This window comes from Primulina huaijiensis, chromosome 12 (genome assembly GCF_012295235.1).
Source record: "Primulina huaijiensis isolate GDHJ02 chromosome 12, ASM1229523v2, whole genome shotgun sequence".
NCBI classification, from domain to species: domain Eukaryota; kingdom Viridiplantae; phylum Streptophyta; class Magnoliopsida; order Lamiales; family Gesneriaceae; genus Primulina; species Primulina huaijiensis.
In genome coordinates this window covers 19,617,883-19,638,193 of record NC_133317.1, presented here as the reverse complement: position 1 = coordinate 19,638,193, position 20,311 = coordinate 19,617,883, and the positions used below count along the sequence as shown (strand labels likewise).

At 36.6% G+C, this 20,311-nt stretch overlaps 1 protein-coding gene across 8 annotated transcripts; it reads left to right on the top strand.

Annotated features, from left to right (window-relative positions):
• Positions 1–1,528: 1,528 nt before the first annotated feature.
• LOC140990565 (SNF2 domain-containing protein CLASSY 1-like) lies at positions 1,529–9,067 on the top strand. 8 transcript variants are annotated; one of them, XM_073460312.1, is made up of 7 exons: positions 1,529–2,047; positions 2,225–2,267; positions 3,031–3,144; positions 3,243–3,496; positions 5,207–6,634; positions 6,712–6,867; positions 7,055–9,067. In XM_073460312.1, exons 3-7 carry the CDS (start codon positions 3,063–3,065, stop codon positions 9,023–9,025), a joined length of 3,891 nt encoding a protein of 1,296 aa, XP_073316413.1. In that variant the 5' UTR covers positions 1,529–2,047; positions 2,225–2,267; positions 3,031–3,062; the 3' UTR covers positions 9,026–9,067. The 8 variants fall into 8 exon arrangements, with proteins under 8 accessions (XP_073316413.1, XP_073316410.1, XP_073316412.1 ...); XM_073460309.1 differs by having other exon boundaries at positions 3,028–3,144; XM_073460311.1 differs by having other exon boundaries at positions 2,225–2,291.
• The last annotated feature ends 11,244 nt before the right edge of the window (positions 9,068–20,311 follow it).

The following is a 20,311-nucleotide window of genomic DNA, read 5'->3' as shown; positions in this document are numbered from 1 at the left end:
TCTAAAATGAACAAAATGTAAACAAAATGTACGCATGCACAATGCAAACACACACAAACTAATGCAATAAAACACGTAAAAACTATTTCTATCAAACATGCATACAAGAAACACTTTCCATGCTAACATACCTACAAGATTGGTTTGCAGCGAAAAAAAATAGTACCGCTAGAGCAATCGATGAATTTCAAAGCTCAAGTTCCGACGAAGATCCGGAATATTTAAAATATATTTTAATAAATCGTGATGAATTTTAGATGTTCAATTGTAAAATCAATGTTTCAATTATTTTATTTTTATGATTATTCAGTATTGTTTCAACACAAAATACTAAATAAAAAAATGTTCATTAATAAAAATAATTTTATATTAAAAAATTAATAGTCAAACATGAAACTCAGAACCAGTCCAATCCGGACCGGAACAAGTCTAAAAATTACCGAACCGGTCCAAGATCGAATTGGTTCCAAGAGTTAAAATCTTGGAACCGGAACCAGTTCAGAACCGGTTCCGGCCGGTTCTGAACTGGTTCATCTTGGAACCAATTTGATGAACCGGCCGACCCGGATCTCGTTGGAATCTGTCCAGAACCAGATTCATGAAACCGATAAGCATGCTTATGCATTACTATTTTGTTAGATCACATATGATATCTACACCGTAGGTGAGCGGTGAATTCCAGACTACAATGCACTGGCTCCTACACATGTCACAATTGCACCCAACCTCGCCACCTTGTGACCCTTGCGGAGTCGGTAAACAAGTCTAAGCACAATCTTAATATGTAGAGCCTCACTGTTGTCCTGGGTCATAAGGACTAATCATGTACAATCACAACCACATACTTTTCTTCTCGATAAATGATAACTAATTGGAAAGTTCGAGAGAATAACAATCATCGTATAATTACACATTTGCGTGATTGTACATCTTTATACCCTTACCATGAAACACAATACGCAACATCACAGATGTTAATCTCAAGCTCAATCGGCTTTTCCTTTATTTTAGGTGGCTGAATCGGTTAAGAACTAATTTAGAGTATACAATGTTTACAAATGAGTTTCAAGATCGAATTACGATTCATTTGTATTAAAGTATAATCAAGAACTTTATCTGTGTCGATTGCATGAGTATATAGATAAAATGAAATGAAGCCATGAAATGTAAATTATATTAAAATAAATATTTTTTATCACAATTAAGTCGATAAATTTCTTAACCAACCATTGACTTACATGACATCTATTATAACACTATTGACATTACTTTCGATGAATATCCACGTATTTGATCGAATATCTCATAATTTATAATACCCATTCATGGTTATTTCATGATTCACGATTCTATTTCATTTCAATACCCGACAGATCGTGATCTAATCTCCTCCTATTTATATTATTTAGGAGGATTCTATGTATAGGTCGTGGTGTATGAATATAAATTTTGCAAAATAATAATTCCTACTTTATGAAATCAGTTAATTGCGAGATCCTCCGTTCATTAGCATTAAATGGCAGATTTGCATGACCTACTACGATGTACGGTGAAATGGGAAATTTACTCTCATGGATTCTCAAACTGACGCAGAAGAAAAAAAAGAGGTCAATTTACGAACCAAAAAGAAACCTCGATTTTCCATGGGAATCCATGGCATTTTCGAGTGGTGCTCCTTTCCACAAACTCAGGGACCCACCACCCACCAACTCCCACCGTCGGATTCATCGAATCTCGAAATCTTGACCCTCCGCTTCTTCCGGCGCGACTCCCAACCAGCTTTCTTCAACAACCTGCTGCATCTCTTTCCGGGTTTTAATGCAGAAAGCCAGACAAGATACACAATCTCCAAGAACTTTTTACAGTCCTTTTTCTTCTTTATTTCTTCGTTACTGGATTCTCTCACTGCCCCCATCATTTATTTTTGTGTCATCAGTCAGTGCTTGCCTGCTTGTTACACTCTCGTTATTATCGCGCCAATTTACTCACATTTCTGTGGATACAGCTGAGTTTTTCTTGGTTTCATTTATTGCTGCTTGATATAAGTGTAGACCTCCTCCACAGCCGGAATTGGTTTTCTTCCCAGGATTTTCAGCTTTCAGTCACGATTTAATTGACCCATTATTCTTTTTTTTATTATTGCTTCTGTTTTTACTGATCTGTTAATTTCTGATCAGGGATCATTGAGTTTTTTTATTGATTATTTTTGGTTTTCCTTTTGTAGGGGAGGATGAAAAAATCTGGGATTGAACACAGGGATTGAAAAGGTTGAATTATTTTCTCTGAATTCGGTAATTTTTTAATTGTTTTCAGTGTTTTCTGTTTTGGAGTATTTTAGGTAATTGATTCTTTCCCCAGTTGGTGCTTGGGATTTTTGTTTGTTCAGTGGTGAAATCCAGGAGAAAACAGAGGGATGAAAATGCTGCTGTTTTCTCTTTTAAGGGAAAGTTTAATTAATAATTGGCCTCATTAATGTCAGCGTTCATCAGCATATATATGGTCTGAATTCATATTTCTGGTTAAAATAATAATCTTATCTCTATAATCTTGTTTCAACAATGGCTTGTTATGCCTAAGACATCGCAAAATTCGGACCCAGAAAATCGAAGCCAGGGGGTGAGCCGGTCCGAGTAGGAACAATTTAATGTCATTAGGTGACAAAAGATGGAACTTTTTCAGGAAACTTACTTCACTTTGGATATAGTTATAGACAATGTGTACGCAAGATTAAAATATGGTGGGATGAAACTCGAATTTTAGAAAACATTTAAGATATTTTCCCTTTTTTTTTTGCCATGTGTGCATTTATCAGAAGGTCCTGATAAATTTTGTTCTGAAATTGGTAAAATAAAATTTTACCTTGATATTTTTCGATTGTAAATCGTCTTTCGATAGCTGGCGTTTCTATAATGCTCGGCTGTCACTTAAAGTATCACAAGTTTTTAGGATACGTACTGAAATACCTATAAAAGGAATCTTGTTGATAAGCAATTAATTTACTTGTGTCACTCTGCTGGCCAAAAACAGCAGGTTGATTGTGCTGAAATCTCAGTTCTTTCGTCATGGAGATTGTGCCGCTTGGTGACGAAGGAATCTTGAAGAGGAAGAATATATATGAAAGCAACCATCCATTTGATCCAAATCGTATGTCTCAATCCTAGACTATTTTTCCTTTGACATCTATTCCCTGTTCCGTTATTTATATTTTTTAGTTTTAAATTGATGTCTTTGTGATTCTATAGCTTTTGAGGCATTTTGGTGTGATTCATGGTACCCTGTGGAGCGCTTAAAAGTTAGGGGTGGAACTTTCTCAACGGATATTGTTTTTAACGGAAATGTAGTTGAAGAGGACATTCCAATGTCACATCTCCGTGTAAAGTCAAGAAAAGCGACTTTGTTCGATTGCACGACATTCTTAAGACAAGGAGTTGATATATGCGTGATCTGGACTCCTGGAAACTCAAATGATGAAGATGACAAAAGAGATGTTGATACCGTAAGTGCAATTTTTTCAATAAACGAGTTGTTTTCTTGTGTTATATATAGAGTTATCCTTATGTATATGTGTTGGGATCGGATTAGAGTTTAGAGAGAGTGACTAATCTATTTTAAAATATCATTGAATTTGAACCGTTCTTAGCAGTTTTTAGGCTGTTAAAAAATATTCTTGAAAGGTTAGACTTGCTGGACCACTAAAAGTGTAAGTGCGGAGATGGTCTGGCTTGACTAGTGAGGAACAATATTTCACGGTTTAACAAGAAACGACTTGAAATGAAATATTCAAGAACATAAAGTACGTAAAGTAATATCACAAATGTTTTTATGGATGTTCGGATATAAAACTCCTACGTCCCCTTCTTCCACTTAGGAAGGTTTCACTAAAAGACTTTGGCTTTACAACGTCTTGTAACAACCCACTTCATTTAGAACTTAGCACTGCCTAACTGAAACTCTGAGTGATCACTTTACAAATCTGGATATCTAAGAACTCTCAGTTCACCAGACAACAAATTCAAAACCTAACAGCCAGATTTGACGGCTTAAGTTGTTGATGTGGCACAAATTGATACTTGAAAGATCCGATAGAATTTCTGATAAACTTGTGCTTGAAATAGTAGTTTGAAGATAAGATCTCTTTAGAGTGCTATGAAGTCTTTGAAGTAGATGGTAAGCAAGTGCACAAGAATGCAGATTGTTCAGAGTTGATTTTGATCTTCAGAGTTCATATATATATATAGTTGAAGTCTTCAATGATCGGAAATGCTTTCCAACGAATACTTGTACTAGTTCTGGACAGTTTGGCCTTGTCTCTATCAACATCTTACACTGCAGTAAAATGTCATTTAACGTTCAATTTGCTTTTTCATCTTTACCTTGAATAATCTCTAAAAAGTTGTTTGACGTCTGGACAAACTAAGAAACTTTCTGGCACATCAGGAGTTGGTAAGTTACCGTTCTTCATACTAAAACTGGTAGTTCTCTGAACGATTGGAAGTAACTTAACTTTTTTGAATTGCACACTTTTTGACCGGCGTTTAGAACAAGTGACGGACCTAAAATAAATGCATGATGGTCAGAACTTAAATGTCCAGCAGCTTGAAAGATAAGTGCACTTGGAGCTGTCGGACTTTTGTCTCAGTGGTCGGAAACCTGAAATACATCAAAGTAGTACTTTGTTTCCTAAAACAACTCGACAAAACTTTAGGGTAAAAAATATTCTAACAATATGTCATAGTCTAGAATTCAAATGCTCTCAGCATGTTCAGAACTTGAAATATCGTGGAATGTTTGGTTTTATTTCTGGCAATTTCAAGTTTTGTATTTAATGCTGTTTTGGAGCTTGTACAGAAGAATGGAATGTATATTTTGTTTTGTTTTCTGAGTGAGATCTCTTTTTCCGTAGATATTGTGGCACATGAGGATATATAAGGCGACAATCATATTTATCTTTTTTTTAAATATTTGGTGAGCTACTTTCATTCTATAACATCAGGTATAGAATTTTAGAATATAATATAACAATAGACAAATTATAAGTTATGACAAAAATTTGAATTTTATGTTGGAATATATGAAAATTGGGCGAACTTATATTTTTGAGAGGTTATATTAAAGCATATAATCTATTTTTGGTTTTATATCTGTTGCCTAGGGCATATTTTTCGTGAAAATCTTTATTTAAGTCACCTTTCGCATTGTGTTGTAGCTCTGGATTGATGCAAAAATAAGGTCTATCCAGAGGAAACCTCATGATACTGAGTGTACTTGCCAGTTCTATGTCAGCTTCTACATCGACCAAGGCCCGGATATCATTCTGGGAAACAAAAAACTTAGTAAAGAAACAAGGTTGTTGAATATTGATCAGATTTACATTCTTCAGAAACTCGAACAGAAACCCTGCGATGGTAACTATTTTCGGTGGAGCTACACCGAGGACTGTTTTTCACTGCAGAGGGCTAAACTGTTTATGGGGAGATTCTTGACCGATATTTCATGGTTCCTTGTTTCATCTGTTCTGAAGCAAACGGCATTTGACATAAGATCTATACGGAATCGAGTTGTTTATGTGATTTCTGAACATAACCTGGAGAAAGATGAAAACAATCTTCAGAGTCATTCTTATGTCATGAATTTCAAGGTGGACAATGAGATATTAACCCCCGTAATTTTAAAATTTGATCCAGAAGTCCTTGATGACGGGTCTGATGGACATGAAAATGAATCATTGTCTTCATATGATTTAACGGAGTTACGGAGGTCGAAACGTCGAATCATACAACCAGATCGGTATATGGGGCCTGATGATCTTGATTATGACTTCGTGGTGACTAGGTTAGGTGAAAGCAAGAGGCATAAGTCTGATGTTTTCATGGACAATGACGAGTATGATGACTTGCCCCTAGCACTGTCGGTTCAGTCCGATGACGAATTTAAGAAGCACAGTGGTGATGAAGATTGGGTTAGGTCTTATAAACGGAAGATGTATGGCAGTATGAAATTGGGTTTGTCTAAGCGTCCTCGGAAAGAATATGGAACCGTGAATAACGTAGATCAACATGCCGTCATGCCGTCAGGCACAGCTGCTGAAAACGATTCGGATTTTGATGATCAAGATTTTCCCAATTTCAAATTCCCTGAATACCAGTCGAAAAATATAGGAGAAATGGTTTCAAAATACTTTGCAATGACTGATTTGGCATCTGTACGTAAGAAGAACACATTTGATTTTAACTTCAAGGAGGTTGAGCGTAGTCGTCGAGGGGGAGGGAAGGGCTCGCGTAAGCATTACAGTAGGAGAAACAGTGATGCTGTTAGTTTAACGAGGGACTGTGTTTATGTAAGAGAGAGTATATATGATGTGAGAGGTCTTAGAAAGGGTTCGGCAAGTGCACAAATATGCCGGGAGTTGATCCGAAGATGCATGATTAACATAGATGAAACTCTTAAAAATGAACCAGAGCAGGTCCCTGTGGTTGATCAGTGGAAAGAGTGCCAGTCAACAAAAGTCCCGAATAACGTAGAAAGAGAAGAGAAACCGGTAGGAAATGACGAAGAAGAAATCTCGGAAATCGACATGTTGTGGAAGGAAATGGAACTTGCGCTTGCGTCATGGTTTCTGCTAGATGATAACGAGGTATAATTTTATTACCTTGAGTTGTGCTTGTACTAAATTCATGTAAGTTGCTGCCAATGTTCGTGAATTTTTTACAGGATACCAATGCTCAACCTAGTCCTGAAGATAAAAAGTCGAGTAAGAAAAGTGAATACATCTGTGAACACGATATCCGACTCAATGAGCAAATTGGAACTGTTTGCCGATTATGCGGGTTTGTGGAGACTGAAATAAAGGATTTCTTGCCACCATTTGTAAGTCGAGTTTGGATTTTTCATACCGCATTGATGCAAACTTATTTATTATGGCATTACATGGACTAGATTTGTTATACCATGTGTATCATGAGTGGCTTCGCATTGAAGCAGAATCATAAAAAAATGCTGTTATGAAAATGCTGCTTAGTGAAATTAGTTTTCACTATTTGTTTTCCTCTTGCAGTCATCCACTCTACCCTTGAATTCAAACAAGGATCAAACTGCAGAGGACGATTCAGAAAGTAAAATAAGTGAACATGGTGAACTAGATAAATTTTGCATTCCTGGTCCCTCGATCACTCCGTCTGTTGAGGGCCAAGGTGAAAACAACGTGTGGGCCTTGATACCCGAGCTCAAACCGAAATTACGGTTCCACCAAAAGAAAGCATTTGAATTCCTGTGGCGAAACATTGCTGGTTCTTTGGTGCCATCCCGAATGGAAAAGAAGAAAAAGAAAAGGGGTGGTTGTGTAATTTCCCACACTCCCGGAGCCGGTAAAACTTTGCTTATCATTGCTTTTCTTGTAAGCTACCTGAAATTGTTTCCGGGATCTCGGCCACTCGTCCTTGCACCGAAAACCACACTATATACATGGTATAAAGAAATAATAAAGTGGAAGGTACCAATCCCGGTTTATCAGATCCATGGTGGTCAAACGTATAAAGGCGAAGTTTTGAAGCAGAGACTGAAGTTAGCTCCGGGCCTTCCTCGCAATCAAGACGTGCTCCACGTTCTCGACTGCTTGGAAAAGATGCAGAAATGGCTTTCTCATCCGAGCATTCTACTAATGGGTTATACGTCTTTCTTAACATTGACTCGTGAAGATTCGCATTACGCCCATAGGAAATATATGGCTCAATTACTGAAGCAATGTCCCGGAATCTTGATACTTGACGAAGGGCATAATCCAAGGAGCACGAAATCGAGACTTAGGAAAGGGTTGATGAAGGTTAATACGAGGCTTCGTGTTTTGCTTTCGGGTACGCTGTTTCAGAATAATTTCGGTGAATATTTCAACACCCTTTGTTTAGCTAGGCCTGTTTTTGTGAACGAGGTTTTGAGGGAGCTGGATCCCAAGTATGAGAAGAGAAATAAAGAGCGACAAACACAGTTTTCTCTCGAAAACCGGGGAAGAAAGCTTCTGATTGATAAAATATCCAAGAAAATCGACTCGAATAAGGGAGAAGAAAGGGCACAAGCTTTGAAGACTTTAAAGAAACTGACGAGTAAATTCATAGATGTTTATGAGGGGGGAAGCTCGGATAGACTCCCTGGCTTACAATGCTACACATTGATGATGAAATCCACCAGTCTTCAACAAGACATCTTGATAAAACTTCAGAATCAAAGACCAGTCTACAAGGGATTTCCGTTGGAACTCGAGTTGTTAATAACTCTCGGAGCGATCCATCCTTGGTTGATAAAAACTACATCATGCTCTCGTAACTATTGTAGCTCGGACGAGCTGGACCACCTTGAGCAATATAAGTTTGATATGAAGTCGGGTTCGAAGGTCCGATTTGTCATGAACCTCATTCCGCGATGCATTATGAGAAACGAAAAGGTGCTGATATTTTGCCACAATATTGCCCCAATCAACTTGTTTCTTCAGATATTTGAGAGGTTTTATGGGTGGCGTAAGGGTCGAGAAGTGCTAGTTCTCCAAGGTGACATCGAACTTTTCGAACGGGGTCGAGTCATGGACAAATTTGAAGAGCCAGGAGGGCCATCAAAAGTCATGCTCGCCTCGATAACAGCTTGTGCTGAAGGCATCAGTTTGACAGCTGCATCTCGAGTTATTTTACTTGATTCAGAATGGAACCCTTCGAAAAGCAAGCAAGCAATCGCTCGAGCTTTCCGACCGGGTCAGAATAAGGTCGTTTACGTGTACCAACTGCTGGCGACCGGGACGTTAGAAGAAGAAAAACACAGCCGGACGACTTGGAAGGAGTGGGTTTCAGATATGATATTTAGTGAAGAACATGTGGAGGATCCATCCCATTGGCAAGCCCCGAAAATCGAAGACGAATTGCTGAGAGAAATCGTTGAAGAAGATAGAGCTACCTTGTTTCATCGGATCATGAAGAATGAGAAAGCTTCGAATGTTATTAGAGGGAAAGGTATGCTGAAGAAAATGTCAAAATCTAGTGACTGAAATTCTCATTATGCAATAAATCGAACCCTTTGGATTGGAAAATTTTGGAGATATTTTCAAAGAATATTATTTCATGACCACATCATCCTCATAAATTTCATCATGTCTTAAATCTATACTTACAAAATATATCATGCAAATTAATTTAAAAAAACTATATTAGAAAAGTACTAATAATAATAATGAATAATTAAATAATAACTATTAACATTTACCCATTGAAGTTGATCATAGCTTACAGTTGTCTGAATATATATATAGTTCCGACATGCGATGGCTCCACTTGTATGTCGAATTCGAAAAGGTGGATGTTGATGAACAAAGGTCGTGCATCAAAGAGATCCAATTAAACCAAAAAATTCATCAGACCGAATCATAATTTGGTTAGGTTTTTAGTTTTTTGGATTTTCGATTTTTCGTTCAGGTTAGTTTTTAGTTCTGTTAATTGAACAAAACCGAAAACCTTTTTTTAAATAATTTTTTTTAGTTTTTAAATCAAATTTCTAGTTTATAAATGAAAAATCGAACCGAAAAAACGAATTTTGTTGTTTTAAGTGAATTGTTTAATTCGGTTCAGATTTTTAGTTAACTGAATTTTCGGTCAAAATGAACAATCCTGAATCCAATCAAACAAGCCACGCAATGAAGAAATCCAAAAAAATCAAATCCAGTTGGATACGGGAAGGGGAGAAAATTTAAAAAGCTTTCAATTTCAATAGAAGGATTACAGGACGGGTCCGACCCGCTCCCTTTTCTTTCTTGGATCTGTTAGGGATATGCCCTACAAATCAAATGTTAGTTTGTTGGGATTTTATAATCTTAAACTCATTAGGAGACACCATTATAAATATTATTACATTCAAGTAAAAAAAAAAAGGACTAATACACAAATCATATCACATAAAACCATAGATCATATTTCTCTCATGAGAAAAAGTAGGTATCAACTAGCACTGGTATTGGGCTAGTAGATATGGTTTAGGTTGTTTGGACTTTGAGGATTACCCCTTTCAGATTTTCATCCTACATTGGTAATCTCTAATTCGTTAAATTTAATATTTGCATGATTTATATAAATCTAGCGCGATCGTTCGTTCTCGATTATTGAACAAAAAAGTTTTATACTATATTCCTGCTACATATTTTTATGACGCCAGTGGGCGAAAACCCAAGAGTTATATCAGTTTTAGAATAGATGTCTTGCAAGCTAAATGTTGGTTGAGGATTTCATATGCTTTACGTAATAAACAATTTTTATTTTAAATATAAGTTACATTTATTTTGGCAATTACTTTTGTTAAGGGTATTTTAATTGTGTTGATGTGCTGTTTAAGAGAAACCAGAACAAACTTTAAGAAGAAACACCAGTAGACATTCAATATCAGACATCAACGTACTTAGAATTCAGTAGTTCAAAACCAGAGACAATAATCATTACGTTCTTCTCTTACAGTAACCCGTCAGACTATGTCAAATAGTATAATCTTGAAAAAAGACTAATGATATTTGTGTTTTTTGTACTATCTATCAGATAATATCTCTATTTAAAGTAGCCGTTTTGTACAATAGTACACTTCATTAAATGTCATTAAATGAATCGTATATATAATTTATCGCTCGCTACTATTTTGAATATAAACAAATAACAAGCCAGTTCTTGGATTCAGGTACTCTTAACGGGTAAAAGAGTCGTTCTTATTCGAATGTTGAAGATGAAATATAAAAAAGCTTCTTGATGATTCACAAACCACTCTCGACAACTTCAATCATTCACGCACTCAAGTTTCTCATATATACTGAAAGCTTAAGAAAAACCAACACATGCTCTAAAGTCTTATCTGATTCAAAAGATCATTTTTGCTACCATGAATCACTCTCTTTTATTGTATTATCTACTGTAAAGTGTGAAGTGTTTGTAATATGATGAACTTTCTTTGCTAGAACCTGATTTCATAAAGTGTTGAGTTGTAATGCTATGAGTTTCAGTAGACAAGTGTAAATCCTGCTGAAATTACGCAGGTTCCAAATCTGATAGACCGTAGCTGCAAGTGCAGTAATTCTCATCCTCGCTATCGTCTAGTTACCTCCATAATGAAAAGCTTTTAAAATAGCGGATGGGGAACCCATTAATTTCTTCATGTCAAGCCACTGCCTTATCCCATCCCATATTTTTTTGGAGATTCGACACTCAAAGCAAAAGTGAGCTACCGATTCATCACTAGTTTGACAGAGCACACAAGCTTTATCAGTGACAAACCCCAATCTGTCTTGTGTAAGTAGCTTCCTGTGGGCTAGCAACCATAGCAAAAATCTATGCTTAGGTAACACAAAATTCCTGCTAAGTAGGGGTTTCCAAGGCCATTTCCCAGTCGCCTTAACAAAGAAGTTGTAAGCCTTAGATAAACCTCCAGTCGTGCCAAACCAACTATTAAGCCGAGTCATAGCTGCTTCCACCGAACCTGAACTACGCACCATCTCATCCCGAATGGATATAATCTACTTTATAAGTGGTGATTCTTCTTTATGCCATCCCCAATTCCAAACATCCCCAAAGCAACTGTAGATCTGATTTACCCATCTAATCCAGAGGCTATCTTTCCTCATGTGTATCTTCCAAAATGTTTTCGCAATTAGTGATTTGTTCGATGCTTTCAAGTTTTTGAGTCCAAAACCTCCATCATCCAGGGGTTTACATATCATATTCCAAGCAATCGACGGGTGTTTTGTTGGCCACACAAACTTCCGGCATATCGAATGGATCGAGTCAATGATGCAATTCGGTATAGGTAGTATAGATAACCAAAAACATTCCACTCCTTGAATCACCGCCCTAATTAATTCAAGTTTTCCAGCATAAGATAATGATTGGTGAGGCCATGAACTAACCTTTTTCCAATGTTGTCTACCAGAAGACTGTAGTCTGATGCTGTCGACCGCCGCGCCGCAAGGGGAACTCCTAGGTACCAAAATGACAACAGCCCAGGAGCAAAACCAGTGATGTCTAAGATTTCTTGTCTCACATTATCATCGATGCTAGCTATAAAAAAATGTTAGATTTGAGCAAGTTAACTCGAAGGCCAGCCATATCACCGAACACGTTCAAGCATTGCATAATCATTTGCACACTTCTTGTGTCTCCATGCGATAAAAGTAGCAAATCATCTGCATACGCTAAGTGTGTTATTCTCAAGTTCCGACGTTTTGGGTGAAAACCGAAATTCGGAGACTAGACATGTGCTTGAGAGATCGTGAAAGTACTTCGAGGCACAAAGTAAATAAGAAAAGTGATAGTGGGTCACCTTGTCTCAATCCTCTTTTACCCTCAAAGTTGCCATGGTATTGTCCATTGATCATAATAGAATAAGACGTTGATGAGACACACTCCATAATCCATTTGGTGAACCTGGAAGGGAAGTTCAAGCACGTTAATACCTCCTTCAAGAAATTCCAGTCAACTGTGTCATATGTTTTCTGCAAGTCGACTTTCAATATGCATCTCAGTGAGCCACGTTTCGAGCGTACTTTCTTAACAATTCTTGAGCTAAGTGTATATTATACACTTTGGATCAACCCTGAATAAATGCTACTTGAGCCACATCTACTAGTTCACCCATCACACCACGAAGCCTGCTAATCAAAATTTTAGAGACGCGTTTATAGAAAACAGTACAACAAGAAATGGGGCAAAACTCATTAATCGAAGAAGCATTGGCCAACTTTGGAACCAGTGCAATCACCGAGTGATTCCATTGTTTGAGAAGCCGGCCTGTCGCAAAGAATTCAAACACTGCAGCACACACGTCATCCTTGATAATGTTCCAAGATCTCTTGAAGAATAATGATGCATAGCCATCAGATCCGGGTGCTTTATCATTGTCAATATCATATAGTGCTCCCTCGACTTCTGACTTTGTCACAGCATCTATCAAATCATCCCAATGTTGCATCAGTACACACGGTCCAGCCACGATTGTATCCCTATTCACTCGTAATTTGTCCACTTTACAACCCAAAAGCCCCTTATAGAACTCAACAAAGCGATGCGCTATTTCCCCGGGGTTCGTAGTTGTATTACCGTCAGCTGTTTGAATTGCTAGAATTGCATTTCTCTTGTTGTTCCGTTTGATCAAGTCGTGGAAGAATTTGGTGCATATGTCCCCCTGTTTCAAATATTTAATCCTCGCTTTCTGAGCAATGAACATTATTTCTACTTCCAATAACAACTCTATCTTTCGCTTAACATCTCTATAATCATCTGTCATGGCCCCCCGACTTCAGCATACCAATCTGTAAATTTTCGAGATTTTTCTGCGCTGCACTAGCTCGTGCCGAGATATTACCGAACTTTTTTTTGTTCAGAACCTTCAGTGGCTCTTTTAACCCATTAAAGAAATGCTTAAGTCGATATTGTGTCGTTCAATGACCGCTGAAGCACCAATTGTTTTCCACTAGATCCATAAAATCATCACTTAAAGCTCACATGTTGAAAATTTTGAATGGCTTATTTTTTTTGTTGACAAGGCTCAAGTATCGAAACAATACTAACCGTGTGATCAGAGATACATCCCGGAGCCAAAAAAGTAGCAAAACCATCAAGATTGGAAGAATTCCAATTATGGTTAACAAGTACACGATCCAACTTACTACACATATCAGGACTCATCCAAGTGAAATAACAACCGGTAAATTTCAGATCCAAGAGGTCCAATGAGGCAATACAATCAACAAAGTCTTGAATTTCATAGTTTTTAACTTTAAATGCCCCCTTTTTCTCATCTTGTGACAAAACATTGTTAAAGTCGCCCAAAATTATCCATGGCAAGGTACAAGAGGATCCAAATAGTTTCAAATCATCCCATAGTGCTCTCCTTTGTACAATAGTATTAAAACCATACACAAAAGAAGCACAAAATGTATTTTTAGTAAACGAACATTCTATACTCACGTGGATGGATTGCTCAGTGATACCAATAATATTCAAACCAACTTTCAAAGGGTTCCACAACACCTTTATTCTACCTTTATTATTCAAAACAAAGTTATGTCAAGCTTTCATACATTGAAACCGAGAACACAACAGTTTTTGAAGAGCTTTATCATCAAATTTAGATTCTAAATGTCAAAGACATCAATCTTATGAATGCCCAAAAGAGATTGGACACTCTTTTGTTTTAGAGGTTTGTGAAAACCTCTAATATTCCAGCAACCGAGCTTTATTTGCACACAGAGACAATGTCGGGTTGCCGCCCCTTCTCTGTATTTCCAAAATACCTTGTCTTCTATTTTTGTCTTCAATATTCACATACTCAGTGTCACACGAGCTGGACCTTTCCATTCCTTCATAAAATACGGCCATATTCTTCTTCTTTTTTTTTCTTGTAGTAGCACTGCCGAATTGTTTCCTTTTTTCTTTCTTTTCTTCTTATTTTTCTTGTTAGATATTGTCTCAAATCCATTCTCATCTAAGGGGATGTCATCACACTTCCCAGCAGTGGTACAATATGTGGTAGCCAAACCCTTTCCTTTATCGATCGTGGATACTTCAATTGTAGGACTTAGATTATCCATATGTGAATCCAAGTTAATTTCCCCATTCATAATTGATTCCTCATCACAGTGATTACCCAAACCCATAGCCTGAGTATTCCAAATATTCTAAATATTCGGAGTTCCATCCTTCTGTTCCTTCCCAATAGTATCTGCATCATTACCCAATTTTGGAGGAGACGGTCGTGGCGGAGCATGCTTGTAAGGTTTTGATTATCTAGATCTACCCCTCGAATTTCCCTTCCTCCACACTACACTTGTCGATCTGCTGTGCTTGATTTGATTGTTAACCGAGATATCGGTGGTACCATCTGCTATGTTGCTTGCCCTAAAGTTTCTAAAACACTTATCTGATTCATGACCTACACGGTGGCAGCTAGCACAAATTTTGATACTTGTTCATACTCAAATCTTACATCCACATCCCCAATTGGTAACTCAACTTGTAGCTTAGTAACTTTTGGCTTCGAAATCTCTATCTCAACCAACACTCGAGCATATTTAACTCTTTTCCGATCATGTGTTAGCATGTCCATATGAATAGGATTACCAACACGAGAAGCCAACTTACTAAGTATATTTCCCAACAATCTAGAGGTAGCCCGTGAATTTGAACCCAAGCTGGTAGGGAATTCATGTCTTCTTCCCTAAATCTGAAGCATCTCGACATTTCTTTGAGAAACAAATAGAAGACATAAACCATGTAAGAGCCTCCCCTCAGAATACGTTCTCTAGTTTCAACATTGGGAAAGGTGAAAACAATCCAACCACTGTCGTGTGTTTGGAAATGGATATCCTTCCCCCAATGTTTAACCAGATCAAAGAGGGCAGCAGTAGGAGGTTTACCACTGATAACGTATCCAAGCAAGCATATACCGTATGTCTGTTCTATGGAATCAATGTCATCCAATCCAAACTTAAGTTTCCAACCTGATTCCACCAATTCCAGCTTGTAGTTGATATAGCCATCCTATTGTTTTTTAACAAACTAGCATAAGAAGCTCTATTTTCCTTACCAATCACCCCAGCAGGATTCAAGTGAGCATTTGAAGATCTGTCTAATATGTTGCTCGGTTTGTGATTAACAACAGTAGTGTTTTGAGGGCAATTACCAAGGCCAGCGTTCAGTTCTTCAGTGGGACAGTTGTGGGGAAGTTCAGGAACCCCACACATAGTAGGTTGCATTGCCAGATTTTTAACAGCAAGAGTAGCAGAACTCATTGAGACAAAGAATCAAACAGTTGAAGTTCGTAAACCAGTGTTACAGTCGAGAAGCTACAATGAAGGTAATAGAAGCACCAACCACACCACCCTCAATTAACCACTAGGACAGAACCAGCACTAACCAGATACCTCGTAATACAAATCCACAGAATAAGCAACCAAATCACAACCACCAAGAACCCTAGCAGTAAAGATCGAGACCCGTAGATAATATGAAAAAATCGAACTAGAAAAGCAATCCAAAGCGGGAAAAGTCGCACTCCTTTTCAATTAGAGAGAAGGAAGAGCATTTCTCGCTCTAACCATGACTTTTTAGAACAATTTTTATGCCGAACCACGCTCGGAAGAACAGGAGCATGCCTCTAGCTGTGGGTTGTGCAGACAGTGAACGTGAATGACAAGCATCTTACTCCATCACCCAACGCACAAACGTGAAACACCATTCAACCCCGTGAAATAAACCAACCCCCAATAAACATTAAAACATCCCCTTAAATTCATAATTTAAACTCATACACCCAACCACTCTTCCAGATTCACCGGGAATGGCTTACGCTTCACGGATGCACACCATCATGCATCATCCTTTTAAAATAACACAACATAATATCGGTATATATGCATATTTGGCCCTGTTGCCGGTAGACTCCGTGAACACGATGCTATCCTCCAAACGAAAGAACGACACAAAAATCTTCATGGATCTGAAAATGAAAATTTCAAACGCGGGAAAATGGTGTCACAAATGATAGGGAAAAGGTTTATCTGTGTTTTCCTTTGTTTTGCCTCGCCCATGAATTTAATTAAAAGAGTGCAATTTTTCAAAATGAAATCATACATAAAACTTTATGCATAAAAATATGACTAATTATCACTTTCTTGTTTGACTAGTCTCGATTTCATTTGTCTTATATCATGGTCATACCTGAAATATATCAAAATTTGCTCTTCGCACGACATACATATATATATATTCATAAATTAAACATTTAAACACATAATTAAATAATTTAAAGGAAAAAACTTGTGTGAGACGTCTCACGGGTCGTATTTTATGAGACAGATCTCTTAATTGGGTCATCCATGAAAAATTATTACTTTTTATTGTGAATATCGGTAGGGTTGACCCGTCTCACATATAAAGATTAATGTCTAATTTAAAATCTCTCGTGAGTTGGTTAGTGGATGTTGGACATTACTTCTTTTTAATTCCCTATATTAGGTGAAGATTTGTGTAAATCATTATGATTTGAAATATCAAAATATTTACTTATAGCATATTATTTTTATTTATTAAATTACAATGATTTGAATGATCAAAAAATTTACTTATGTATGTGTCTAGCTAGATTATAAAGTTAATATTATTATATTAACAGGATTATATTGCTAATTTTTATAAAAATAATTTTTGGGTAATTTTAAAATAATTATTTAAATATGATAGGAGTGACAATTATTTTTCGCCAAGGGTGGTGTTGACATTTGATGATGAAATTTGGTGAATTTTGAGAGCCCAATTTCCCAAATGTCTCTAATTAATCTCGATCTGTTCATTTTCAATTTTTTTAGGGATAATGGACTTTTGTAGCTTGATGGTATGTCCCAATTAATATACTTTGGTAAACCTCAAATGCCTTACAATTATAATTCAAAATTTGATATTTGAGTTGAATGCTTTCAAATATTTGAATTATAATCTGTTATAATTATTTGTAAAACGACAAATGTTTTTATCAATGTTTTATTATATTATGAATCTCATTTGCTTTTATGCTTCGCATGCAAATCTAGCCAAATCACAGTGATTCTCAGTTACTATATTTCATTAATTTTTCTGTGTTTATGAAAATCTTAAGAAATACATTGAGGTCGTACTTCCATCGATTATCTGTTTAACATCCATATTCGGAAAGTATCCAAGTGTTGGAGTATCGTTTTCTCGCACCCAAGACGCAATGGAAGTTTAAAAAATTTTATTTCGGCGTTCGAAACGCTCATTGGGTGTGGCGTCCCAAACCTCGCCACGTAATCATACAACATGTGACGTCATATGCATAAAAATTTTCTGTTCAACGACGTAATAATATAATGCATATACAACAAAATAGTGCAATCACCACACTATCTATGTCAATGCAGCAGAAACAGTATAATAAATACACACATACAACTCAAGTAAGACAATTAACTATATTGTCTCTATCTACTATCAAGTACATGACTGTTTGACTAGACACACCTAGTCCTTCACTACTATCATGTCTCACACCAGAGTCCTGTAACCTGTCCAACAGAAACAGTCCCCAAAGGGTGAGCATACACAACAATCATCATCGTAATACATAACAATTATATTATCAACAATAAAAAATATCACTGGAATGATAACAGAAATACTCACTTTGCTGTCTCTGGACAATCAAACCACCAACGATATCAACGTCATCACTCCCATACTACTGCAACAACAACATCGACGATACGTCACACCCCTACTCCGGCGACAGCAATATCGTTGAACGAATAATATCGCAGATACGTCGCACCCCAACACCGGCGACAGCAATATCGTCGAACGAACAACATCCACGTGACGTCTCCCAACAAACGACAGCCAACAATATCAACGATAATAAACAACAACAGATATAATATCAAATCACCCAATACCAGTGATTTATCATCGTTCAACGCAATAATATTCATCAATAATAAACAATAACAACAAATGCTCGTACGTTAATACGTACCTGATAATATAGTATATATATAATCTGGCTATTTCTTTGATCCCGAGGCTTGTGTTGTATCTAAATAATTCAACAACAATTATCAGATCGTTATCACCGTATCAATACAATCATAACATCCTCAATATACAACATCAAATAGCCCAACAATAATTAATTCAACAACATATAAAACTCGATTATAAATTCTTATCGTTCATCAATTTAATATTCTAGTGTATTTAATTCACAATACTACCATCAAATACACACTAATTAATTTAACATTAAATAATAGGCTATTTTACAACATCCGTCAAATTACGAAAACTTTATATCAACGTGTAGCCTATACTTCGTAGACTCCGAATATATAATCAAAATTAATAACAACTGACAAACAACTCACCAATTTCAATTCAACGATTAAAAATCCCTAATTATAATAAATTAGGAATAATTCAAAACAACATCACTATAATCATCTCTACTTCATTAAAATCATACACTATTCAACAATATTCGATTTTTTTTATGATTTAACAATTTATCGGATTTATTCCAAAAATCGACGAATTTCAAACAGCACAAAAACTATAAAATTTATACATCAAATCGAAGACCTCGTGTCAACGATTCCAAAACCGAAGTCGGTTCGTCGATTGGATAAACCGATAAGTCGCAAAATCGAAAAGAAAATCTGAAAACCTTATTTCCTATTTCTCTCTCACCTCTCCGTAAACTTACTGTCAATTCAAAGATTTTCAAATTTATCTTGTTTTTTTAAATATTATATTATATTATATTAATAAAATAATATAATATAATATATAATATTTAACATTTTAACACCGGTATATCCCTTTGGACCAATCACACGATCAAATTTTCCAAAACTCAAAACATGAAACTTTTATATCTTTGAGTTTTCTACATTATATCCAAATCTCAAATCATTTGGACTTCATATGACCAAGATATGTCATATTTCATTCTTTAAAAATAATTAATTATTTAGTAATATCACATTACTAAATCAAAAACTTGTAATATTTACTTCAGGCATTACATTTCTACCCCCCTTAAATGAATTTCGACCCCGAAATTAGTCAACAACAGTAATAACATGCATAAATAAAGATACGTCATACCATCAGAAGAAGTAGGGGTAGAGCTCTCTCATATGCCGCTCTGTCTCCCAAGTGGCCTCTTCGACACCTCTATGCTCCCACTGAACCTTCACCATCGGTATAAGCTTACTACGAAGCTTTCGTTCAGATCGATCCAAAATACAAACTGGTATCTCAACATAAGACACGTCAGGATCTAACTGAACATCAGAAATATCCAACACATGTGAAGGGTCTGGCTCATATTTCCGCAACATCGACACATGAAACACATCATGAATACCAGATAAAGATGGAGGTAGAGCCAATCGATAAGCTAAATTGCCTATCCGTTGCAATATCTCATATGGGCCAACATATCTCGGTGCCAACTTTCCTTTCATACCAAATCGCACTGTGCCACAAAAAGGAGAAACTTTCAAAAATACTCGATCGTCCTGCTGAAACTCTAAGGGTCTTCGTCGTTTATTGGCATAGGCGGCCTGTCTATCTTGCGCTGCTTTCAATCGTTGTTGTATCAACTTTACTTTCTGTTCCATCTCATGAATCATATCAGGACCGGTAACTGCAACTCGATCAACATCATCCTAGTATAACGGAGATCTACAAAGCCTCCCATACATTGCCTCAAATGGAGCCATCTGAATACTACT